Source organism: Haliotis rufescens, unplaced genomic scaffold (assembly GCF_023055435.1).
Source record: "Haliotis rufescens isolate VD_foot unplaced genomic scaffold, xgHalRufe1.0.p SCAF_11, whole genome shotgun sequence".
In the NCBI taxonomy this organism is placed as follows: Eukaryota; Metazoa; Mollusca; class Gastropoda; order Lepetellida; family Haliotidae; genus Haliotis; species Haliotis rufescens.
Genome location: NW_025963791.1, coordinates 6,033,615 through 6,061,074, shown reverse-complemented (window position 1 = coordinate 6,061,074; position 27,460 = coordinate 6,033,615). Strand labels below are relative to the sequence as shown.

Sequence of the window (27,460 nt, the reverse complement as noted above, 5' to 3'; positions counted from 1 at the left end):
AGTGTCTGGTGTAAAATAACACCCCACCCACCTCACCCCTACTTCCGAATCCCTCTGTGCACCTTGCCCTCATCCTCCTGACTAGGTTCATAATCACAGCCTGGGGTATGGCGTTCCCCTCCCGGAGCAGACTTGCTTGCGTCCTAAGATCATGTGGAGCAAGGTGACTCCTGTAAACACGGCACCCTAGCTAGAGCTGGCTAGACTTACTTTTGTATACGTTTCTAGATTGTTTTTTTCTTCATAAAATAAATATATTCCACAGTCATGGTGCAGGACATGTGCAGCTGGTGACAACTGGTTGTGTTCGGGCGATACGATTGTGTTACCATGAACATATATAACGCTTAAATATTGTGAAACTTGGGTCAGTGTTTATCTGCATCTGCATTAATTGCAAAGGTTCAAATGTTGTTTTCATTAATACAGACACAAACTTTAACTTTAATGTGTTTTTTAACAAGTGGGGCTTTGCTTAGTATTAGTTTTATATTTAAATAGGAGTCATTCAATAATTATTGTATCGTCCTTTACTATATAAGTGACTATTCAATAGTTGTGTTGAGTATATATCGAATTATTTCTAAGAATTAAAGAGCATTATCTAATGGTTCTATCTCTCCGCGTATGAGTTCAGGACACGCTATGGTGTGTGATGTCTGTTACTCACAGGAACGATGTAGGATATCGACCATTTTTTGAAATGTTAAATATTTTAGTAATACTACAACTTGAAACTATAGGAATGAACATTGTCATTGACATTGACATGTCCAAATGAATGACTAGCATTTCTTTTTTATTACACTTGCAGATTTTACGACTTCTGACGTGATTGTTTAAATAAGTATGTGCAAAAATGGCCGATTTTTCGAAGAGAAACTACGAGTATGAATAAGTGAGTGACCCAAACTGAAGTTTTTATAATATGTTTCTACGGTATTATCTTCATATCCTGAGAACATGTTCTTGGGTCAAATATTAGAAAAACACATTTTGCTTTACCCGTTGATTCATCAGCACCCAAACATGCAATATTGTTGAATTGAACCAAGTCCGATTCTTATTCATAAGCAATAATCTGAAGACTGTCATAATTCTTTGTAAAAGATTACTAATTTCATTAAAATAGACAAGCCTGAGACAGACAAGGCCCTTATACTGTACCTTGTCCTTTTAAATTTAGGGAAAACTGACGAGGGATTTTAAAAATAAAATAAATGATTGTCTTTAGAATATGCGTGTTTACACAGGTAAAAATCAAGGTTATCGGTATCTTCAAATTTGTCGAAAAGCATTTTCGAGGTTTTTAGGGAGCACTTTGTTTTTACAAAATTGTAATATTTTAATGTGATAAGATCCTGGGCACATGCTGATTTTCTTAGATGTTATAACTACAGATAGGGCATGAAGCGAACACTTCAGCCCTTGGTATGTTGTTATTGGTATGTTTTGTTTGACAGCATGCAATTCATGTATTAAGTACTTACTCTGTATTTTATGTTGTTTGTTTGTTGTTTGACGTCGCACTCAGCGATATTTCAGCCATATAACGGCGGTCTGTAAATAATCGACGATCCAGGGATTGATATCATGACCATCGATCTTCGCAATTGGGATACGATGACATGTATCAACCAAGTCACCGGGCCTGACCACCCGATCCCGTTAGTCGCCTCTTACGACAAGCATGGTTGCTGAAGACCTATTCTAATCTGGATCTTCACGGGTTTCATTAAAAGTCCAACGTTTACAATATCAGAAGGGAAAATTGATAACCTTTGGTCATTTGAGTAAACTGTACTTAATATCATTATATTATTTAAAATTTATTAATTTAATATTCAAACACGTTCGTTATGCCCGGTACTCTAATCAGTAAACACATATTACGACGTACAACGTAATTCATATACCAAAGCACACTCTCAAACAATAATTCAAAGTCACTTCGTATACAGGGAATTCGTGAGATAGTTTTGAAATATTACCTCAAAATACAACAAAAGTGTGAAAATTCGTGACGTTTAAAGCCATCCTGCTGATAAGAAAGATATGAATGCGAATAGCCTGCAGATATTGATTCAATCAAACGTCGCCCCGGGCAACCTGCTGTATTCTCACGAGCTGCTGGTGTATAACTGAGCGATATGTCAATTACATCGTCCCCCCTTGTTATCCAAGCTTTACTTACAGCTGGTGTGTTATCAATATCAAAATCTCCGTCTATTGTGGGGAATGCACTTTGATACATAATACAAAACTTCCTTTGATGATAGTGACGATCGTTTGAGAGCGATGTGATTGTGCAAATTGTGTTGATGTACGTGGTTTGTAAGTGGATTTGATTGAATGCTCTCTTCATCTTTGGTATGTGGTTTATAGAGGGATGTCATGCATCGCTTGAAGTTGACGTTGATCACAACATGGTGTAGAGTAAACATGTGTTGAAAGCGTGATTGGAGTGTGAAACGTAGATATATCATCCATACATTTCAAAATATGCGACATGAAAAAGCATCTTCACGAAGCGAATCATGATTTACAGGATTGTTGGCCACGCCGTAATGCAAAGAGCATTGTTGACGTGCGCTTGTTTGTTTGTTGTTTAACGCCACACTCAGCAATATTTCATCTTTATGACGGCGTTCTGTAAATAATCGAGTCTGGACTGACAATCCAGTGATTCACACCATTGACATCGATCCACGCCATTGGGATACGATAACATGCTTCACATATTAGTCTATATGGTAATGTGATAAATCACTTGAATAAGACACAATATTGAATTATTATCTTGCGCAGATAACATGAGACCCGTGAAGATTCGAGGTAGGACAGGTCTTCAGCAACCCATTCTTGCCGTAAAAGGCAACTGTCTTGTCGTAAGAGGCGACTAACGGGATCAGGTTTTCAGTCTCGCTGATTTGGTCGCCTATGTGTAAAATGTATCATCATCATCATCATCATCATCATCATTAATATTATTATATTTTTGCCTCATCCAGAAATGCGACGACGCAGTTGTGTCGGACAAGAAGGAGTTCCCGACGTTTGCGAGGACGCAGCCCCCGAGTTCCCACTCTGCTACTCAGGTGATGGCGCTGATGCGCTACTACGGATGGAGCAAGTTCACCATCGTTGTCGAGAAGAATGACCTCATGGTGCGGGCTGCCGAGAACCTCAAGTACCTTGCTGAGTTTAACAACATGACCGTCAACGACCTCGCCAACTTCACCGGGCCCTACAGCCACTCCCACAACTTGCCGGAAATCAGCGCAATAGTCATGAGGACGTATCTCAGGACAAGGGGTAGGTATAACTCCTACACGGCAATTTTGTTGTAGAAAAAATATACTGTATCTTAACAAAAGTAGGGCATAACTTAATATAAATGTCAATATGATGTATTAGAACAAAGATAAGTGTGGACGAAAAGCATCCTGTGCCAGAACGTTTTTGTCTGTAAAACGTAACACCAAAACATCTCATCTCAGTGCTGACCGGCCACCTCGACTTATCACCCCTTACATATCGTCATATTGCCATCAGACGTCAATGGTGTACACGATGCCGAAACTGGGGTAATCGTCGCTGGCCACGTGTTCAGATGAGTCCCGATTCTCTTTGCACTTGGGGCGGTCGGGTAGCGTAGTAGTTAAAGCGTTCGCTCGTCACGCCGAAGACCCGGGTTCGATTCCCGAAATGGGTACAATGTGTGAATCCCATTTCTGGTGTCCCCTGCTGTGATATTGCTAAAGGCGGCGTAAAAATATACTCACTCTCTCACTTTGCACGTAATCGTGTCCTGCGACGTTGAAATCAACGTCACTGGACAATACTATCGGGACAACATACTGACACCTTTTGATGTCCCGTTTGCAAGGCGTGTGGGTCGCCGTTTTGTCTTTCAGGACGACAACGCCCGTGCTCACTGTGCACGAATAGTCAATGTTCACCACAACCAGCACAACATCCACAGAATGTCATGGCCAGCAATGAGCCCAGACCTTTCCCTCATTGAGCACGTGTGTGACGAGCGAACTTGGCCGCCGCTGTAAGATGAGTTGGACAGACTCCCTCAAATCGCCATTGCTAGACTCCTACGCAGTGTGCCTCGTAGAGTGAATGAATGTTGGACAAATCGTGGCGGTATTACGCACTACTGATCCCAAAACGTCAACTTTTAAAAACTCCCATCTTACCCCTTCAAGATCTTCGTTGGCGGTCATACTTCACTACCGGTTGTTATGTGTCCCCAATTCGTTCATTATTATCATACACTTGAAACAAGAAAACTAATATCTCTTACAATTTTTGTAATTTTAAGTTATCAGAGTATCCCCTACTTAGTTTAAGACTATTAGATACATCAAAGTACAATGTAGTTGTAGTAGTCGTGGTAGAGTTTTCTTTGTATTTATTTTTATAACGGGACACGGTTGTTTTAATCAAGTTTTTTCTTTGAGAAGCCCACTCTTTAAATACGTGATTTACGGATATTTTTCGAAATACATAATGTTTTTCGGTCTGTAATCGAAATGAAAAAAAAAACCATTTAAATAAATAGCGTTTGTTCTGTAAGTGATCCCTTATAAGCTTTGGGTCAAGCGAATAGAGAATATATATAAATGTACGAAAAAATTGCTATTGTGAGTGAAAGATGTATTTTCCTTCCGCTTGGGGCTTACTTTGAAGATGTTTTCATTTCTGAGATTAATTAATTTCTACGGAAAGAAAACAAGGTTCATCTTTTTTTCTGAAATATCTTCTAAATATTCCCAGCAGTTAGAAACATTAAAAGACGTATTGTATTTTGTAGCAGGTTTGTGAATTCTGCGGTAGAGGTTTTGAACAGTATCAGTTATATCACAGCATGTCTGCTTCATATGGGAGGACGATGCACGAAATGATGCAGGTCTAGTTCTGCGGACATACCACATATGCTGACAAACCAAACATCACAATAAGGATGATTCTGGGATTAGAACCTATGATCCTAGGACCCAAGGGACGCAACTCTGAACAGCCAGTTCCATCGTCAAAGATGATCGGGCTACCCGTGCCTTTTATATTTAAGAAGTAATCAAATATTGAATTATGTGACAGATGTTTATTCTTGTATGTATATTTAATGTATAATGTCGTCATGACGTCATCTGCGCCCTTTCAGTGTACGTCCTCTACTCCCGTATCCCCGCCTTCATCGACTTCGTCCGCTTCCTCAACCGCCTCGGGCTCACGGACACCGGCGAATACGTCGTCATCGGCATCAGAGACGACGAAACTTACAACCCCGAATCCAACACCGATTTCATATTTAGAGGTTTGTCAGACTCTTAAACACTTCTTATTCAGTAAGTGCATGGTTTTGATAATGTGTTCCAAATACCCTTTCAACCTTATTCTCGAATTTATAAGTAATTAATTGTCATTTCCTTATCTCGATATCAACACTACGGCGGCCAGTCCCATTGATTACGATAGAGTTTGGGAGAAATTCAACGTTGAAAGAATGACTGACACGCAAAAGAAAGCCCTAAAAATATTTCTGATAGCAAGGATGTCTTCATGACAATTAAAACTGGCGCTGGCCTTGGCTTCTAGGCAATACGAATTATCTCCCTTACCCATTTCCATTTTTCTTATCTCGACGTTTCATTGGTCGGTAAAATGTCACTGAAAATCAAGGGCAGGTAATTTGAGCTTCAATCGTAAACAACGGGAATGGTTCGTATCCCACTTGCGTAGATCGATGTTCATGATATCAATAACTGGATTGTCTGATCCAGACTCGGTTATTTACAGACCGCCGCCAAAAAGCTGGAATATTGCTGAGTGCAGCGTAGAACATAAAACAAAATTTTAAAATATCAATCTTAAATTTATAAATATATCTGGTTTTGTAGCTGTGGCTGAAAAATATATCTAATCTCGATTAAAAAATCCCAGCAGCTTCCTAAAACACCCACATCCAACCCAACACCCAACCCCCACACCCACACCCACCCCTGGAATATCAAATAGTCGGTCCTGCTGACTCTGCATGGGGTTCTTACAGAGACCGAGTACGAGTCGGAGAGAACAGTAGAAGATGTGATGGCGTTCCAGCCCGTCCTGCAGCTTCAGTCCCGACCCCCCACCAACCCCAACTACACCCAGTGGCAAGACGAGGTGCGGAGCTTCCTGTACCGACCCCCTATCAACTTGCCCCCACCGCCGCCGTTACACGTGCTTCTTAACTTCAAGGTCAAGGTGAGACAGTAGGAAACAAAGGTCAGAGGACATCCTATTACAGGTCACGTCTGAACAACCTTTCACGAACTTAAAGCTTTGACTGACCAATGAAATGACAGTAGTAGCAAGAAGTGGACATGCATTAGCCAATCAGAAAGCAGCTTTCTCGAGCTTTACAGCACTAGTTTCAAACTGCTGACTTTAACGCTTTGAAACATATCGAGTCAAAATTTGAAAACTGAACAAACGAAAATTTCGGAATGTCTCATAAATTTAGATGACCAAGATAACATAACAGTACTTCCCACGGGCCATGGAAAGTCTCATCCGTTTGCCTCGCTGAGACAAAGACGATGATTTTGACGAAATCAGTCGAACAGCCCGTTACCGTCATTCGGGATACCCCGTGTTAAACATTTCGAGGTTGCATGATCAGAATACACATTCCGACTTTCACATCCATATCTGGTAAGCGACGCTCTGATTGGTCGGATGAAAGATCTTGCCGACGTGATGTGTGACCCCTAATGGGATATCCTCAGGCTTTTCTTTAGCGGTATATTTCTTTTTTTATTTATTGATATTGTAGGAATGAAGTCAGTGGAAGCAACCAAGCGTCGGAACAATTGCCTGGGATTGCTTTTAATAGATACAATTGAACATCATTACTATCGATTAATCGGTTGTGTCCAGTTCCTTTAATTATTTCATTTTTTACTTCTGATAAGTCGATTCGGAAGTGTCGAATAGTCGGTTAACTCGGACTGATTTCGTTAGTAGTTCGTTATGAGAAATGAAAAGACCAAATTTCCCACCATTGTCTGTTTTACATGACTACTTCCACTGAAACAATACATGCAGCCTTTGAAATTCGTTTTATTTCAACTAGTTCAGCGGAGAAGTGGAACCTTATTTTATGAGTTTATAGCTGTTCCTTCTTGAACGAGACCACCATTTCTGTCAGTTTTACTCAGTTCCAATTCATAGAAAAATTTAAAGCCTTGAGAACTGGCTCAGAATTATAGCCCTCAAATGCTCCTAGTCAATGAGGACAACCATCATTGTATTTTTACTTGTCTTCAGCACAATATTGTTCTCTCGGGCTAGCGGACCAGCGCAATTTTCGAAGCAAAAAGTCATACCCTGTGTAATTGTCATTCGTGGGGTTTAGGTGTTTATGGGGCTCTGTGTCTATCCTTGCTGAATGGTTTAGTCACATGCTCGTCATCCAAAGACTCGAATACATACAGGCTGACGTTGTATAGCTGGAATATATACAGGCTGCCGTCATATGGCTGGAATATATACAGGCTGCCGTTGTATAGCTGGAATACATACAGGCTGCCGTTGTATAGCTGGAATACATACAGGCTGTCGTTATACAGCTGGAATACATGCATGGTGCCGTTATATAGCTGGAAGACATACAGGCTGTCGTTATATAGCTGGAATACATACAGGCTGCCGTTATATAGATGGAATACATACAGGCTGCCGTTATATAGCTGGAATACATACAGGCTGCCGTTATATAGCTGGAATACATACATGCTGCCGTTATATAGCTGGAATACATACAGGCAGCCGTTATATAGCTGGAATACACACAGTCTGCCGTTGTATAGCTGGAATACACACAGGCTGCCGTTATATGGCTGGAATACATACAGGCTGTCGTTGTGTAGATGGAATACATACAGGCTGCCGTTATATAGCTGGAATACATGCATGGTGCCGTTGTATAGCTGGAATACATACAGGTTGCCGTTGTATAGTTGGAATACAAAATAGGCTGCCGTTGTATAGCTGGAATATATTTTGCTGACTGCGTCGCAAAACAGAATTCACCAACTAACTCTTTCCATGTGATCCTCGCCCTGACATGTTTGCCAAAGCTCCGACTGTGCCTACTCTCCCACCACATGTGTTTTCCCTCGGGGACTTTCCGCGTTAGAATTCTTCAGTCTTAAGCAACCCATTCTTGTCTTAAGTGAAACTCCTATAATGCGGACGATAGCGCCCCAATTGAAACCAAAATTATCAAATTTTCGAATTAACGAACCAGTGGCACAGAGTGATGCCGCTTTGTATACAGGTAATCGCCCCCAGCAGTACTCGTAGGTAAGGGGGTCCGGATTAGGGAAGTCGGATACAAGAGGTGATTGTATTCTGTAACAGTAAAACCGCAAATAGTGAAGCACTGAAACAATGGGAAGTCTTATCGATGTATCTAAACTGTTCCTCTGAACGCTTCTAGGTCACGATTTTCGCCGCCTACTTGTATGATGCTGTCCTGGTATACGCACGTGCTATACATGAGCTGCTCAACGAAGGGGGTGATCCGAAAAATGGAACTGCTGTGTTTGAAAAGATCCGGAACAGGACTTACGAAAGTGAGTCACAGTTTAAATTCGTCAATGTGTCCTAAATATTTCATAGATTAACATACAAATACATGTGTGATATAAATCATCAAGTATAGCTTTCGAACATACAAATACATGTGAGAAATAAATTATCAAGTATAGCTTTCGAACATACAAATACATGTGAGATATAAATTATCAAGTATAGCTTTCGAACTATCGTCAAGACTTGTATCGAAGCTGTAGCTATCTTGTTCCCAAGGTCATTGTTTACTGACCAAATGGCCGACCATTGTCCGTGGCGTCACAAGGCAAGGGCGGCTGAATGAGGTCACTTTTATGCATATTCGTTTAGTGCGATGCATATGGATGCTTTTGGATAATATTAGAACCATTTTTACGTATGTTTATGGGACTATTAATTTACTTTTTTATGTGCGGGGGACCAAGTCATCTAAGGCGCTGCTACTCGCTGTGCAGAGTTGCGTCCCTTGGGCACGCAAGAAACCTATGATTGTGGGTTCGAATCCCGGTTCGCCCCGATTATGTTTCTAGGTTTGTCAGAACTATACCCGTGCTTTTGGATTTCACCGAAGTGGTAAACGTCTAAGACCTGCATCAATTCGGGCTTTCCTCCCACATTAAGCTGACACCCCGTGATATAACTGGAATACTCATTAAAGCAGCGTTAAAACCCACCTCAATCACTCACTCACTCACTTTTTATGTGCGGACTTTGTCAGTATGTACTCTTGGGTGTATGAAAACGTCGAACAAACTTTCAATCGAAATATTTACAGTTTCGATCGTAGCAAATTAATTATCATAATTATGTTAATTTTCATCTCAAAAGCGGGGTATGAATGTATCATAGACTTGGTGTATTTTCGCAAACATTTTGAACCATAAACCTCCTAAACAGCTCCCACATTCTTTCTCTACCCTCTCCATGATGCTAGCCCCCTTTGAAGAATCTCTCTTGTTAAGAAAGTCGCCTCATATTCTTATGATTTTCATGCAGACATACCTGGAGTTTCAAATCACGCAACATACCATGAAGCAATCTATGCATGCCGTAAGAGACGAGTAACGGCTTCGGGTTGTCAGACTCGCTGACCTGGTTGATACATGTCATCGTATCCCAATTGGGTAGATCAATGCCCATGATGTCATTCACTGGATTGTCCGGCCATGATTCGATTATTTACCGACCGCTCTTATGTAACTGGAATATTACAGGGTTAAAGAACAAAATTAATGAAAAAAACATAATATGATGCAGGTATTGAGGGTCACCAGATCTACATTGACGAGAAGGGGGACGCGGAGGCCAACTACACCGTCCTGGCGTTACGGAGAAAGAACAACACCTTCGGCTTCGACCTCAAGCCCGTGGGCTGGTTCTTCAGAGACTCGTCCAATAAATACATCGTAGGTGTTGTCTATCTGTTCACGTACATATGGAAGTCTTTGTTTCAAGTACCGCGATAGTGTCCATGTATTTCGTGTAGCTTTCTAAACGCATCCTTTTTTTAAATGATTATGGGTCAAACGAATCCCGCTCGTCACGCCGAATGCCAGGGTTCGATTCCCCTCATGGGTACAATGTGTGAAGCCTTCTTCTGGTGTCCCCGTTGTGATGTGGTGGGAATATTGCTAAAAGCGGCGTGAAAACATATTCACTCACTCAAATGAAGGCCATCAGAGGTTTCAAATCATAATAACATGCCTCTAATTAAAAGTTGATAATGAGACCGCATCGCCGCCTGTGAAGTTTCAGAGTCGGTAAACAACTTCCTTATGAGTATCCATGTATGTAGCATGAAAAGGAAGAATTGATATTCAACATTTGAAGACTCGCGATGCCTTATGGCATCCGCCGGGTAAATATATAGGTTGAGTATTCACACTGAGTTATTGATTTGTGTTTCCCACTAAATGCCAATTGAATTAAGACACAATGTTACGTTACGGGTGTTCCATTGGCCTAAGACGCCGCAAACCTATGATTGTGGGTTCGAATCCCGTTCGCCTCGATTATGTTTCTAGGTTTGTCAGCACCATACCCGTGCTCGTGGGTTTCACCAAAGTGGTAAATGTATGATACCTACATCACTTTCCTGCCAAATTAAGCTGACACGCCGTGATATAACTGTAATACTGTTAAAAGCCGTGAAAACACCACTCACTCTCTCTCTCTCTCTCTCTCTCTCTCTCTCTCTCTCTCTCTCTCTCTCTCTCTCTCTCACACACACACACACACACACGTCTTTAACCATCCTGCTTCCTGGCTTCCCTATACAGGAGTTTGTGGAGGACCTGCCCGTGTACGGCCCGTCGTCTGTCCCCCTGGATGAACCCCTGTGCGGGTATGGCGGGGAGAGGTGTAAACCTGTAGAGAGTAAGTCGAGTTAACTGATATCTTCATTTGTTCATTTGCTATCATGTCCTATTCATGATGCATCATGAACGAGTATTTCATTAAAATCAAACCTTTTACACCGATACGATAACTCTCTGCAAGAGAGGACAAGGTCGAGACAAGGAGGTGAACTTTCTGATCAGCCAATCAGCTTCTAAAGTCTCAAAGCTTTCATTCAAAACAGTTCCGAAGTTAGACAGTATAGCCGTGCCATTATATTATATGGATATTCATACATCCTCTCGTTTCTGAGCACCGTGACTTCTACATACACAAGGGAGTACAACAGAAGGAATTGTTGCATTCAGTGTGAGTTGTACAAGGGGACAAGGGTGGCCCAACCGTATAGGGCGCCGTGATTCGCTGGGCAGAGTTGCGTCCCTTCGGGTTTCACCGAAGTGGTAAACGTCTGAGACCTGCATTACTTCGGGCTTTCCTCCCACATTAAGCTGACACGCCGCGATATAACTGGAATACTGTTAAACGCGGCTTTAAAACCCAACTCACTCACTCACTGTCATTTGAACATATCGAAAATTTCCGAATCGAAGTGGTTAAAAAAATGAAGCCAAATCGTTTAAGAAAGCTGACAGCTGATTGGCTCACGATCAAGCACACATGAACCCTTCATTCAGATTGGGCGGTCAAAGTGAGGTCAGGGTTCACCTGACGTGAACTTCTATGGAGCCTGAGATCTTCATCAGATCTTAACGCAGAGAGGTATCGTATTAGATTAAAATAATATGTTTTTTATAAGATCACACCAACGACACCTGTTACGAAGTTTGTGTTCAACAAAAAATTCCATTAAATATAATTGTCATAAAAGTACAGAGTTTATAATATAGAAATCCAAATTTAATCACTTTTCAGATCATTTTAGTGATGATTATAGTGTAATCGATTTTGGAATCGATCCATGTCTGTATTGGTATCAATTGCATCATAATTATACTTATACGGTATGAATATACGGTTGTGCTTTCATCCTCTATCGACGTAATAACGTTAAACAGCCCAGTATAGTATGGGAATAAATGCATTCGATGCGTATTGTTCATTTCCTGTAAAATGTACCGCTTTACCTGTATGGCCGCAGATTATGTGGGCTTCATTGTCGGCGGATGCCTAGGAGGCCTGTCTCTGATTGCAGCAATCATCATGCTCACTGTGTACAGGTGGGTTCACACTTAGAGAAATAACAAGGATCAGGCTTTGGGAAAAAATGATGTACTTATAGAAGAATATTTTTTAAAATGGCTAAGTAACAAGCTTTTATTCTCATACATCAGAAACCTTGTGTCCAACTATGGCGGCATAGTCAAGGAAAAGATAACTCTTCCGTTAAATTCCGGACAATAATTTCGTTTTTAGAATTTGATTAAAAACGAATATATTTACCGAACCAAACCAAATTAATGATTGTTCTGAAAAACGATTGTGGAAAAAATAATTTTGTTATTATTAATGTTATCTAAATAACATTTATGTTTATAATGATTACATATTACAATTCGACCGCGTCCTTGGTCTACTGGTAGAGCGTCCGCCCGGAGAGCGGAAGGTCCGGGGTTCGATCCCTGCCCGCGTGATACCAAAAGACGTTAAAAGATGGTACTTGTTGTTACCCTGTCTGGCGCTCGGCATAAAGGGGCTGAAACAAGGACTGGTCGGCTCAGAGTCAGTATACTGTGTCTTAGTGGGATATATATGTTAAACTGCGGCATGGTATCTCAGTGTGCTAGCACTATAAATCGGCATCAGTCCGGACCAGTGCAAGCAGCCACACCCACACGTGTATGCACGTCGCTTAACCCAATTTCATCACCATCACCATTACATATTAGAATTCATATATAATATTTCATCCCATTGGAAATTATTGTTAGTTTAGCTTGTATGTTTATAAGAAATAGATCTGTCATCATTATTCAATGCAAAACCGAAAGAGTGTTTAAATTGTAGTTTCATAATTTTAGATGATCAATTACATTCACATACGTCTGCTTTAGAGAGGAACTATTACCGTATTATTCATGCATTCGTTTGCTGGTTTTGCTGGTGCTGACTCTATCGTTGTACTGACTGCGGCATAAAATAACATGTACTCTGTTTGTAAGGAACTGGCGGTATGAGATGGAGGTGGCCAGTCTCATCTGGAAGATCGATCTGAAGGACATCCAGCAGCAACCGGGGGCGGCCTTCTCCGTCCTCTCCTTCGTCAGCAACACCGCGGTGCGTGACCACCATGTACTATGTCACATGATACACCGGTATAGTTGCGTCCCTTGGTCACAAAAATGGCCACGAGAGGAGCACGAGTCGCTATTCGGCTTGTCCCGGAATAACACGAGTTGGCCATGAATGCGAGCGGAAATTCTAAAATCACTATCCTGGAGAGTGTTACTTTGTTGACCACGTATGGTGTGTATGTATGCTGCGTGCGGCGTAAAACAACAAAAAATCAAAACCTTGAGTGATGAATGTTTACAAGCGTTTTGTTCTGTTTACAGGAAAATGAAACACTCATAAAATCTTATCTCTGCTGTTCTTACACGATATCCACATCGAATGTTTGTTTATTTATTTGTTGTTTATCGCCGCACTCAGCAATATTCCAGCTATATGACGGCGGTCTGTAAATAATCAAGTCTAGACCAGACAATCCAGTTACTGAAATCATGAGCATCGATCTACGCAATTAGGATACGATGACATGCATCGATCAAGTCAAGCGAGCCTGACCACCCGATCCCGTCAATCGCCTCTTACGACAAGCATGGGGTTGCCGAAGGCCAATTCTAACCCGGATCTTCACGGGTCCATATCGAATACCACATGAATGGTATCTCGGGTATATCTGCATGAAAATGATAAGAATGTGACGGGGCCTTAAAAAGAGAGCTTCTTAACTGATGGTGTGTCCCTATCGAAACAAATAAATATTTTTATGCCTTTGGCGAGTCTGAGACCTATTTTATATTCCTATTAGTTATGAGATGTCCTCATTTGCATATTTTTCGGATCCGGATACCACTTTTATCTAATTGTTTTATCGCATCGATAACACTACCCATATCATGATAAAAGTTTTTTTTCTTGTCTCAAATATTCGACTTCGTGTTAACTATGTAGTTTTCTTCCTAATATTGCCAAAAAAATGAGACAGAGGCGGTAAATAGGTCATTGCTTAAGTTAAAAGATAGAACGATGCTAGGCTTAAGTTACCAAGGGGATAAAGACTAGTTCGTCACAATTCAGACAACGTCGGCGGCGGAGTGTAGTTGGATTGGTATACGAAGTCCTCAGCCAAGTGGCCGTGTTGCAAGTTTATGCCTCTGTTCACCCAGCAGAGTACAGATAATGGGTACCCGGTAGGATGAGATGGTAATGTGAATGCGAAACATCTAGAACCCTTAAAGGCATACTTCTGACCGGTGTCATAATTTCAAGTGCCATTAGCATGCTTGATGTGGAGCAGGATAAATTTGCTTTATAAAACAGTCTACGAAAACACCATATGACGTTCACATGACTATTGTAGGGTGTACTGAAGAGTCATACAAGCCTGAGTTTCGGCCAGGATCGTAACGAACAGAAGTTCACCAAGGCCGGCGTCTACAGGAGCACGCTGGTCGCCATGAAGCTGGTGAAGAAGCGACAGCCGGACCTCACAAGGGAGGTAAAGCTGGAGCTCAAACAGGTCAGTACAGGTCATCGTGGTGGTTCCACCAGGTCAGTACAAGTCATCGTGGTGGTTCCACCAGGTCAGTACAGGTCATCGTGGTGGTTCCACCAGGTCAGTACAGGTCATCGTGGTGGTTCCACCAGGTCAGTACAGGTCATCGTGGTGGTTCCACCAGGTCAGTACAGGTCATCGTGGTGGTTCCGACAGGTCAATACAGGTCATCGTGGTGGTTCCACCAGGTCAGTACAGGTCATCGTGGTGGTTCCACCAGGTCAGTACAGGTCATCGTGGTGGTTCCACAAGGTCAGTACATGTCATCGTGGTGGTTCCACCAGGTCAGTACAGGTCATCGAGGTGGTTCAACCAGGTCAGTACAGGTCATCGAGGTGGTTCCACAAGGTCAGTACATGTCATCGTAGTACATGTATTCCTGGTGGCGCAAACAGGGCGGGCCAAACACATTATTTCGACAGCCGTTTTTGACAAAACGATGTTAAAGAACTTAGGACACACCTATTTTTATGTTCTTGCATTGGTCGCACATTGAACCATAGTGAGTCATACAGACCCTGAAACTAATATATCCAATAAAGCCCATGCAAGTCTATGCTGTTTGGTGGCTCCTTCTGATTATATTTTATTACTGAAATTTAACAACTGTTTTTTTTCTGTAAAATATGTTCATTTCAGAGACTAGATGTTAGTCTAATTGAACCAGTTACCGGTCTTTAAGGCAGACTTTCGCCCCTTAGCCGGGATAGGATCCGAGGTTCATTGGTTCGAATCCCAGCAGCGTCCTGACTATTATCCTTCGCCTCGCAGCAGCCTGTCTGTCCTGGGGGTCTTCATAAACATGATAAATGTCTAGAATTCCACCACTAGACATGCTTTCAAACCGCATTAAATCCAACTCACTATGTCACATCCTAGATGAGGGACCTACGACACGACAACATCGTGCAGTTTATTGGCGCATGCGTGGAACCCAATGAGGTGTACGTCATCACGGAATATTGTTCCAAAGGAAGCCTGGAGGTAACTTTCTCTTGAAATGCAGCTAAAACCTTGAAGTTGGTATTTTATAAGATTGTTAGATATACCATATTCGAAAAGCATAGGCCTAGTTTTGTGTAATAATTACTCAGTAACTTAATAATAGCATTCGTATTGTTAGTGTTATATTTCTAATATAATGTAGCATTAATGTATGATTTAAATTCATGGCACCGTACTCGTGAATGTGGGTTTCACAAAAGTGTTAAACGTCTAAGACATGCATCACTTCGGGCTTTCCTCCCACATCAAGCTCACCCGCCGTGATATAACTGGAAAACTGTTCCACCCGGCGTTTAAACCTTTTTTAAACCAACTCACTGGCTGTTCTTCTCACAATGTAATATGTTAATCTGCTGTAAAGTAGAGCTACATTCTTCTGCAGGACATTCTGGAGAACGACGACGTCAAACTCGACACCATGTTCATTGCCTCCATCGTCGCTGACATACTCAAGGTGATACATGAAGGAGTATCTCGACAGCAGATAATCCCTTACTCCCGATAAACGGATTAGCATAATCCTCTTTATAACACGGAGTAATGTATTAGCTAATGGTCTTCCAATAACTTTGGATGAAGGTAACTGTGGTTTAGGATGCTGTCTGTTAGGTTGCGTTTTAAGATAAAAAACATTTATTAAGACTTTAGAACTCTTGTCACCTATCAGCTGGTTAATCGAGCTGAAACAAACAACTGATGACGACAGGTCACCACACTGTCAACATATGTATGAAACTGAAAATAGCGTAGGCAATTTCGTTTCGGGTTATTTTTTTAAACAAAAATCATCATTAACAGTACGAACATAATATTATTCAACCTATGTAAAATATGAAATATATTTTACACGCCTTATTGCTTTTCTTTTCCAAATGTTTATGATTGAACACACAAAACGATCACTTGGCTGATGACATTTCTATCGATGACACACACTACTTTCCTTCAAACTACAGCCAGGTCACTTTTTATGATTGAGACCTTTCTAGGTTAATTCGATGTTAATCTCCACAACTACTGTTTCAACTGATAACATCATTATATATATATTTGTTTGGGGGCAGAATGTTATCCTTGAATAGTCATGCTGAATCTCTTATGTCAGCCAGTGCAACTTGTTTTCGTCGGTTGTACTGAAAATACAATTTTCGTGCCTTTTATAGTTTATCAGTAAGCGATGTGAGGTTTAGCTGTTTCCACTGATCAACTCCACAATGTACCCTGTTTTCGTGCATGGCATAGTTTAGCATTTTGTGATGTGAGTGTTTTTGTTAACTACACTTATCATCAACTCGACAATGTACCCATAATTCGTACATGTCATAGTTTATCAGTTAGTGATGTGAGTTTATTCAGTAACTGCACTGATCATTAAACTACACTGATCATCAACACCACAATGTACCCAGTTTTCGTGTTGTCAGGGCATGGTGTACCTACATCAGAGTGACGTGGGGAGCCACGGTGACCTCAAGTCCTCCAACTGCCTCGTGGACAGTCGATGGGTGGTCAAGATCAGCGACTTTGGCCTCAACAAGTTCAAGAGTGGACAAGAGATACCTTATCACGGGGAACACGCGCACTATAAACGTACGTCGTGTTGTCAGACGAAGCGCACATACAATCATCAAGTCTAGCTTGATGGTGTTGGAATATCGTGGGAATGCGTTAAAGTTGTTATAAACAATGTTCGAACGGAATGGAATCGCACTTTGGCCAGACCAGTGGTGAAAAGTATGAGAAACTATATAGGTGTCTGGTTACGTTGACACATCATCAATCAGCTGACGCATTTGGTTGTACGGTTACCGTGTAGCCTTAAGTACGTTTATTGTATCCTATTGTCAGTCAGGGGGCACGGGTGGCCCAGTCGTCTAAGGCGCCGCGATTCGCTGTGCAGAGTTGCGTCCCTTGGACACTTTAGAAACCTATGATTGTGGGTTCGAATCCCGGTTCGCCCCGATTATGTTTCTAGGTTTGTCAGCACCATACCCGTGCTCGTGGGTTACACCAAAGTGGTAAACGTCTGAGACCTGCATCACTTCGGGCTTTCCTCCCACATTAAGCTGACACGCCGCGATATAACTGGAATACTGTTAAAAGCGGCGTTAAACCCAACTCACTCACTCACTATTGACAGTCAATTGCTTCTTTTCCGGAATCCTCACGGACCTAAATGGAAATGAAATTCCTTTGAGTTAGACTCACAATATCGTTTTTCTATTTGTTCAAACCGTACGTCGATTGTTCATATAAAATGAAACGCTTTAAATCCAACCCCTGTAACTCGAAATATCGACAACAATATGATTTGAGATTAGCACCTCGCTTGTCACGGACTATGGATAACTCGATATTCTATTATGGTCGTTCGGACCACGAGTTAGCGATGTTTTCACTGCGTCTAAGATAAAGCTACATCTCTTTTAGTTACTCTTAAAAAAACCTTGAATCAGAATTGGAAATAGATAGTGCAAGATTTGCAAATATCCTTTCTCGAGTTTTTTTAGTTACATGTTTTGCTTTTATTGGCAGGTAGTCTGTGGATGGCACCAGAACTGCTACGTCTGTCCAAGCCCCTCCGAGGGGGGACCCAAAAGGGGGACGTCTACTCCTTTGGTATAGTCCTGTACGAGATCCTGCTCCGAGTCGGCCCATGGGGGGAATGTCATCTCACACCAAAAGGTGCGTTGTTGTGAATAAATAAGTGAGTCGGGTTAAGGCAGCTATTGACACTCACATACATTTACCATTTTGGTGAAACCTACAGGCACGGGTATGGGTATGGTAAATAGTTTTAATTTGTAGCCGGTGGTTCCCAATTAAATTTTAGGTATCAACTATTCAATGATACCCGCACATATGAAAACACATGTTTAACACAATTGAGCTGGGTTTTTTTTCCCGCAGCCCCATCTTTCTACTCGAACTAAAATTACGTCACTCTGGAATTCTATGACGTCATGCATTTTGTTATAATTGAACCCACTCAGCTGGGCTCCGCCTCTTAATATCACAATATAGACGACGCGCATAGACAGCAGGGAACCAGCTTACTGAACCTACCTGGTAGGAATTATATTGAGAAAAATACCCCAGTTAAACCGAAGTTGTTATGATAATATTTTATTCATCAAGTTGTGTAGGCTATAGTCCGATCCTTCATTATATATTTCACAGTGTGTGAGAAGTTTAATGTATAAAATACAAGTACAATTTAATTTACACAGATGGCAACCACATTGCTTTTGTCTGTAAAGGTAGCAAGGTTTGAACTGTTGGCATATACACCTGTTAAAGCAATCAACTTCTATAATGCAGGGTACAACAGAATTTAGAGATCTATATTTACATCTCAAATAGTGATAGCGGCTAGAAATTATTTCAAAAGATTTCCTGAAGTTCTTCTGATCAATATTGAATTATCTTAATATTTGATTAATGAGTATCTATTTAACCAAGCCAAATTCCCCGTTTTGCAAATTTGGCATTCACATTTTAATTCTTATCAAGAAAAATATTCATACGCATTAAAAGGTTAACGATTTCCGGATTCCAATCCCATTTTATAGCCAATCAGATTAAAACTGTCAGTTGTTATTTTGTTCCGATAATAAAAACCGGGCGAAACACCCCTTTCAAAATCGGACAACATATCTGTGTTAGAAATTCCCGACGAAATTAAGCATGAAATAATAAAGCTGTATTTCCCGTGTTTGCTGTTAAACCATCTGAACGGAAAATCGCTCATGTTTATAACGTCATTATATAGTTAATTCTATATCAGTAAGTGGATCCCGTCACCATTCAGCTGACCTATTGAACGAGAGTCATTTCATGAATAAATATCAGGTCTGTAATTCATCCTCTGTATTCCAGAGAACAAAGACACTATTCAGGTCCCGTTTCGCTTAGATGCAATAATTAATGTCAGTCTTTATAAATGGCGGTTTCCCATTAAAACATGAATAGATTTTTTTTTATCTCATTTGTACGCCCTTTGTAAGTACATGTACTGTGCATGCATATGGTGGTTTAAATCACACATTTTTTTTAGAAAGTTAGGAGTGTTTTTTTGGAAAGGACAGACTTTGATGTTTTTTACTGAAGGGAGGCAGTATAGTGGGGTTTAGCATCTGTGGGATGGACTTTAATCGGTTGCATTGCAGCGCCGTGGTATTAATCTAGAAACCGACTCCTCGCCATGTGACGTACAGCCCCTTAAAGTCATGTGGTTTAGAAAATTAACTTAGTTTTGCTTTGGAATCCGCAAATCTATTTCAGTCATTTGTAGAATTTAAAGGAATATCTCAGCAAGGAACCTTTACACATGTTTAAATGTTCCGTGTTTACCCTCAACCCATGCTGGCCATAGAGGGTGGCTTAATGGATGGAGTGGTCAGGCTCGGTGACTTGGTAGATGGCCTGTCACCGTACTCTCACGACGTGGCTCGTTGCTTTTAATATCACGGGTTTGTCTGGTCTTTTCCGGCTTTGATTATGTAATGACCGCCGTCATATTGATGAATGTGGCGTTAAACAAAGTAAAAGGCTACCAAACCTTGTGAACTATAAACCACGGACGATGAACTGCCGAGCCAAAAAAGTATACACTTGAAAATTGGATTTGACCAAAATATTTCAAACGTTATCAAAACGTTACTAGGCTGAAAACAGTCGACGAAACACTGCAAACTTTATGTCAATAGCACAACTATGTGAGGTGAAATGGGGTTTAACGTCGCGTCCAAGATTATTGCACTTATATAGCGACGTGTGTGTGTGGCTGCTTGTACTAGTCCGGACTGATGCCGATATTTATACCATGCTGCAGTTAAACTTGAATACCCCACTCAGACACAGTATACTGACTCCGAGACGACCAGTCCCTGTTTTAGCCCCTTAATGCCGAGCGCCAGACAGGGTAACAACAAGTACCATCTTTTAACGTCTTTTGGTATAACGCGGCTGGGGATCGAACCCGGACCTTCCGCTCTCCGGGCTGACGCTCTACAATTAGACCACGGAGGCGGTCCACAACTATAATACCCGTATCAATTACATCAACATCGAATAACCTTTTCCCGGCAGTTTATTTAGATCGAAAAATAAAAATGCAGCGGGGCCCCAAGGGACACTCTCTCGAGTTTGAGCAACTCGGGCGGTATAGTGGTCTAGTTGGCAGCGCCCTCGATTGTCGGGCAGAAGATATGGGTTCGAGTCTCGACATTTCTTTTCCCGATGTGGCATGACACAGCTGGGTAGCCTTATGGTTCAAGCGCTCCCTCGTCACGCCGAAATCACGATTTCGATTCCTCATATGGGTACAATGTATAAAACCCACTTGTGGTGTCCCCACCTCAATACTGTTTGAATAATGTTGAAATCGGCGTAAAACCCTTTTCACTCAATACGCTGTCAGGCTTCATTTTCATTTATTGTTTGTTTGTTATGTAACGCCGCACTCCGCAATATTCTAGTTATATGTAATTACATTTTATCATTACCTGTAAACAATAGTGACTGGACCAGATAATCCACTGATCGATGTTGTTAGAAACAAACGATGACACGCAATCCACCAAGTCACCGGGACTGACCACCCGATCCATTTGCTTTCTAATACGACCAGTATTTACTTTGTGTTTACCATGCATTTACCTTGTGTTTACCTTGACAATGTGTTTACCTTCTGTTAACTATGTGTTTACCTTCTGTTAACTTTGTGTTTACTTTAATTGACCTTGTATTTACTTTGTGTTTACCTTGTATTTACTTTGTGTTTACCATGCATTTTCCTTGTATTTACCTTGACAATGTGTTTACCTTCTGTTAACCACCTGTTTACCTTCTGTTATTTAATTGACCTTGTATTTACTTTGTGTTTACCTTGTGTTTACCTTGTGTTTACCTTGACAATGTGTTTACCTTGTGTTAACCAGAGATAGTGGAGAAGGTTAAAGCTGGCACTGATGAGTCTGGCATCTACTTCCGGCCCAATCTTTCCCGCCTTACGTGGGACTGTTACGTCATCGATGTCATCAAAGATTGCTGGGACGAGGATCCGGAAGAGCGACCTGACTTTAAGACGGTCAGAAAGATGCTCCGACCTATGCAGAAAGGAATGTGAGTTTGAGTTTGTTTTGTTTTTTGTTGTTGTGAAACGCCGCAGTCAGCAATAGGCTAGCTATAAGACTGGGTCCTGAAAATAATCTAGTCTTGATCAACCAATCCAGTGATTGACAACATGAGGAACGATCCACGCTGTCGGGGTACGATGACAGTCTGACCCCCCCCCCCCCCCCCCCCCCCCCCCCCCCCAAGAATTTATATTGTAATAAAACGGGTCTTACCTTTGCAAATCCTGCAGTCGATCGAAATCTACACGTTGAAATTCATGTTGTTTACGAATGTTGTCTAGTTCGTTACACGATTTTGATTAGACTATGCATAGTCTAGTTAGTCCAGCCTAAATGTAGCTCCGGAATCCCAGCCAAGTTCGGCAAGGATGGAAACTGGATGTTTATAGTCAGTAAACGCCCTTGCCGAGGGTAGATGATTTATGTTTTCCCCGCCGAGATATTTTGATATATTGTTCAAAGCGGCATTAGCCTCAGTCGTGATATTTCCAAACCAGTATTATCACCACGTCAATGATTATTGTACTTTCGAATTCACGAATATATCCCGATTAGTTCACTTAACAGTTGAACATGCACAGCACTTCATTCAATCTTAACCTAAAGTATGCAAGGATACCGTATGAGTTGCCTGCTTTAATCAGTCATTGGTGTTCATGTGGTCTAAGGAGCGCTATTGTGCAGAGTTGCCTCCCTTAGTGGTGACAGGATCCCCGTCCTATTTGTGGCCTTTGTTTGTCAGCATTGTGTCTATGCTCTGTGGTTTCACCAGACTGGTAAACGACCTGCGACACATTAGGCCGTCGTAGCTTTTAGCAGAACAGGTCACTGATATTTTTGTCATATCTCTAGTCAACTGAGTTATTCTGGTTGAATCAGGAAGTCCAACATCTTCGACAACATGATGATCATCATGGAGAGGTATGCCAACAACCTGGAAGCTGTCGTCGCAGAGAGGACGGTGGAGTTGGCGGAGGAGAAGAAGAAGACGGACCTTTTGCTGTACAGGATGTTGCCGAAGTGAGTTAGAGCGCGGGGATCGTGGATACTGGGGACGACGATATTTAGGAGTTGGGGAGATGGGTCATATTGGATTTGGGATGTAATGCGCTGGGGTGACTAGGAGCCTTGTTTGGACTCACTCACTCACTCACTCACTCACTCACTCTTTTTTTTCTTCTACCTCATTACCTGTTGTTTTCTTATTTGAAAATGTATCGCAATTCGAAGGAGACAACTAACGTGTGCCCAGTTAATTCAACTAAAGGATAAAATATTATATAATAATTATTTAAACATCCTCAACCCCGCATGGCGAGGTGATATAAATGTCACAACCCACAAGAACGTACAGGGACACATGTGTCTATATTGGGTTCATACTGGTGAGTCACTCACTCACACACCCACAAACTGAACATCATACAACCAGAACATTTACCATCCAATACAAGTCATTGTGAAGGCTATGGTGACACCAGATATACGATAAGTTAATGGTCAAGCTCGTCCTGTAGAAACCATCCGTCTTTGTTGAATGGTCTACACTGCGTGGACCTATTTTAACTCTCTCTGATGATGTTCCCCCCACAGGAGTGTAGCTGCCCAATTGGTCCGGGGACATCCTGTCATTCCTGAGGCCTTCGACCTCGTCACCATCTACTTCAGCGACATCTGCGGCTTCACAGCGTTGTCGGCGGAGAGCACACCTTTGCAGGTTAGTGGTTATTCCAGCATCCACTCGCTGTCACATGTTACATATTTGCCCCACCCCCCAACACTTGCTTGATAAAGGTGTTATGATCTACACCGAAACGTCGCACTAATTGTAATAAAGAAGTTGTTCATCCATAGAACTTGTCCTACTTCATCACACCAACTTCTAAATGCCACTTAAAGAAGTTGCTATAATGAAACCAACTCGTTTTGACTGTTCTAATGAAACCATCACGTTTTTATTGTGATATTTCTTTAGATACGAATACTTTAATTAATCGTGTTTTTTTATAGTTAATACAATATTAGCAAAAAACTATAGTAAGAAACTTCCGACAAATATATAACTTTAATACCACTTCACAAAGAAAGGGGAAACGGAACGGAACGCGGCGATCAATCATCTTCTCAATAACGGACTGTTTCCTCCCAAATGTCAGTACGCCTTCCTACTCTCAACATTTCTTTATTCTGTATTTCAAATAGCAAATATTTGAATTAATCCTACGTACAGCAATGATGACTGAAGGGGCGGTTCACATCCGCGCTCTTGTAATAATACGGAAATAATCATCGATTTTGGAAAATATCATATTCTTGGGAAAGATCTTAATGGCTAAAATTATGCACTATATCAAATGCGAAATGGGAATTTGTTTTTTAATACAAAAAAACTTGAAATTTCTGAGGTTTGCGTGACAATCCTGAGCTATGTCGGTGTGACCTTGTCTTTCCTTAATCCAGCTTCTTCCGAAAACTGACCACGAATGTGTATTTTACCCCATTAGTTTTGATTTCTTTCTCTGTGATTTGCATGAAACGTATAATGGTAAATTAAAACAAAATTACATTCACTTACGCCGTTTTATATGCAGGGTCGAATCAAATTTCATTGCAAGTCAGATTGTGGCTTCAAAATCAAATTTGTGATTTCCTTGCTTACTCATTTGATTATATACTTTGTTTTTTAAGCAGTAAATACGTGTATGATAGGTAATACATACGAATGACCAATCAAAAATATTACGCCCTGATCTCACATATAACACGTCTATACATGTCTAACCTATTAGATTATCCTATTAAAATGGAGGGGCGGTAGGGTAGCCTAGTGGTTAAAGCGTTCGCTCGTCACGCCGAAAACCCGGGTTCGATTCCCCACATGGGTGCAATGTGTGAAGCCCATTTCTGGTGTCCCTCGCCATGATATTGCTTGAGTATTGCTAAGAGCGGCGTAAAACTATACTCACTCACTCACTCACTCACCATTTACCATGTACCTTTATCTCACCTTACACATGAATGTTGGATTCTGATTGGCTGAAACCCATTCTATTATTTGCAATTTACCCAGCCCACATGTAAGGTTTCCGTAGTTTCTTATGTCCCCGCTCGGATTACCAAACTGTTGGAATTAAAAAACAACCGCATGTTTGTATCTCGAATTAATGACGAAAGACGCCATTCTCCGGATATTTAAGAACGGATAGTTCCGAATGAAATATACCAAGGGGGAATAACCCTGACACAAGACATAATCCCCATAAAGAGTTATCGTACTGATTAACCCGCCACATTTTCAATCGAGATGGCAACAAACGGAATGCGTGCGCACTCTGTCCAGTGAAAATGCGGCAGGTTTTAATCATTACGATGCAAACTTTATGGTGATTGTGTCTTGTTTATAATTTGTGTGTACATCTTCCATATTTTGGCTGCTTTCTGCTGGCTTTCTCTAGAAGCCATGTTCTGTCATACCTGAGTGTTTTTTGGCTCGAGCCTCGAAATAAGCCTAATGTCCGCTCTTCGATAATATCTCCGCTCCTCGATAAAGTGATATTATGTACCTTGTCAATACTGCGTATCTCGTCGATATTTTGTACCTTGTCTCTATTGTGTACCTTGTGCTGTCAACCATGCCATGACGCCGTGATATAGCTGGAATATTGCTGACTGTGGTGTAAACAGCCAGTCATTCACTGTTTAAATTTAATCCTGCTATGTGTCTGTGCCAGGTGGTCGACCTGCTGAACGACCTGTACACGTTGTTTGACTCCATCATCAAAAACTACGACGTGTACAAGGTGGAGACGATCGGGGACGCCTACATGGTGGTCAGCGGACTGCCCAATAGGAACGGGGACAACCACGCGGGGGAGATCGCCTCTATGTCCCTCCATCTGCTGACCGCCATCAAACAGTTCAAGATGAGGCACAAACCGGACCAGGTCCTCAAACTCAGGATAGGCCTTCATAGTGGTAGGTCCGTCTCTCAGTTCTCACACAGTTACAGGGGCCTTCATAGTGGTAGGTCCGTCTCTCAGTTCTCACACCGTTACAGGGGCCTTCATAGTGGTAGGTCCGTCTCCCAGTTCTCACACAGTTACAGGGGCCTTCATAGTGGTAGGTCCGTCTCTCAGTTCTCACACAGTTACAGGGGCCTTCATAGTGGTAGGTCCGTCTCTCAGTTCTCATACAGTTACAGGGGCCTTCATAGTGGTAGGTCCGTCTCTCAGTTCTCATACAGTTACAGGGGCCTTCATAGTGGTAGGTCCGTCTCTCAGTTCTCATACAGTTACTTGGGCCTTCATAGTGGTAGGTCCGTCTCTCAGTTCTCATACAGTTACAGGGGCCTTCATAGTGGTAGGTCCGTCTCTCAGTTCTCATACAGTTACAAGGGCCTTCATAGTGGTAGGTCCGTCTCTCAGTTCTCACACAGTTACAGGGGCCTTCATAGTGGTAGGTCCGTCTCTCAGTTCTCATACAGTTACAGGGGCCTTCATAGTGGTAGGTCCGTCTCTCAGTTCTCACACAGTTACAAGGGCCTTCATAGTGGTAGGTCCGTCTCTCAGTTCTCATACAGTTACAGGGGCCTTCATAGTGGTAGGTCCGTCTCTCAGTTCTCATACAGTTACAGGGGCCTTCATAGTGGTAGGTCCGTCTCTCTCACATAGTTACAGGGGCATTTGTCAGTTCGCACACTTTTCACACAGTGAAATACACCTTACCCCCGAGCGGTATATTACCCTCACACAATTCTTACATTGTTTTCGTATGTTTCTGAGGATACGTCTCAAATAGTTTTCACACAAATTTACTTCTCAAGCAGCTCTCACAGATCTCACGCCGACCTTGATAGAAGTAGCTAGTCACATGGTCGTTCCGCTTCTACATCTTATAGATGAGTGGTTATTTTTTACTTTCATTCATGTATGTAACGGATTCTCTCAACCACCAAACAAACTCATCAAGAAACCTAGATAATTCCACAGCCCTTACTCCAACCGAACTGCCCTCTAAACAGTCCGTGCGGGCCTCATTCTTTCCATCCCTACCCCCTCTCCCTCCCTCCGTCCTCGCTCACCCACCCCTTGTGTCACCCCCAGGTCCGTGTGTCGCCGGTGTCGTGGGGCTCACCATGCCTAGGTACTGCCTGTTCGGGGACACGGCTCACCCTCTTCCTCCATCCTCTCCCACCCCCTCTCCATTCCTCCGTCCTCACTCACCCACTCCTTGTGTCACCCCCAGGTCCGTGTGTCGCCGGTGTCGTGGGGCTCACCATGCCTAGGTACTGCCTGTTCGGGGACACGGCTCACCCTCTTCCTCCATCCTCTCCCACCCCCTCTCCATCCCTCCGTCCTCACTCACCCACTCCTTGTGTCACCCCCAGGTCCGTGTGTCGCCGGTGTCGTGGGGCTCACCATGCCTAGGTACTGTCTGTTTGGGGACACGGCTCAACCTCTTCCTCCATCCTCTCCCACCCCCTCTCCATCCCTCCGTCCTCACTCACCCACTCCTTGTGTCATCCCCAGGTCCGTGTGTCGCCGGTGTC

At 42.1% G+C, this 27,460-nt stretch overlaps 1 protein-coding gene across 1 annotated transcript in view; it reads left to right on the top strand.

Moving 5' to 3' along the window:
- The window catches only part of LOC124134293 (guanylate cyclase 32E-like), a 44,233-nt gene that overhangs the window by 10,217 nt on the left and 6,556 nt on the right, over nt 1-27,460 (top strand). Inside the window, exons 2-18 of the mRNA XM_048392143.1 lie at nt 3,012-3,315; nt 5,177-5,329; nt 6,065-6,258; nt 8,498-8,633; nt 9,889-10,037; nt 10,911-11,007; nt 12,128-12,206; nt 13,149-13,263; nt 14,573-14,731; nt 15,647-15,751; nt 16,155-16,226; nt 17,197-17,362; nt 18,308-18,457; nt 21,715-21,898; nt 22,792-22,932; nt 23,506-23,629; nt 25,644-25,887. Coding sequence (XP_048248100.1) covers nt 3,012-3,315; nt 5,177-5,329; nt 6,065-6,258; nt 8,498-8,633; nt 9,889-10,037; nt 10,911-11,007; nt 12,128-12,206; nt 13,149-13,263; nt 14,573-14,731; nt 15,647-15,751; nt 16,155-16,226; nt 17,197-17,362; nt 18,308-18,457; nt 21,715-21,898; nt 22,792-22,932; nt 23,506-23,629; nt 25,644-25,887 — 2,572 coding nt within the window. The remainder of the gene's footprint in view (nt 1-3,011; nt 3,316-5,176; nt 5,330-6,064; nt 6,259-8,497; nt 8,634-9,888; nt 10,038-10,910; nt 11,008-12,127; nt 12,207-13,148; nt 13,264-14,572; nt 14,732-15,646; nt 15,752-16,154; nt 16,227-17,196; nt 17,363-18,307; nt 18,458-21,714; nt 21,899-22,791; nt 22,933-23,505; nt 23,630-25,643; nt 25,888-27,460) is intronic.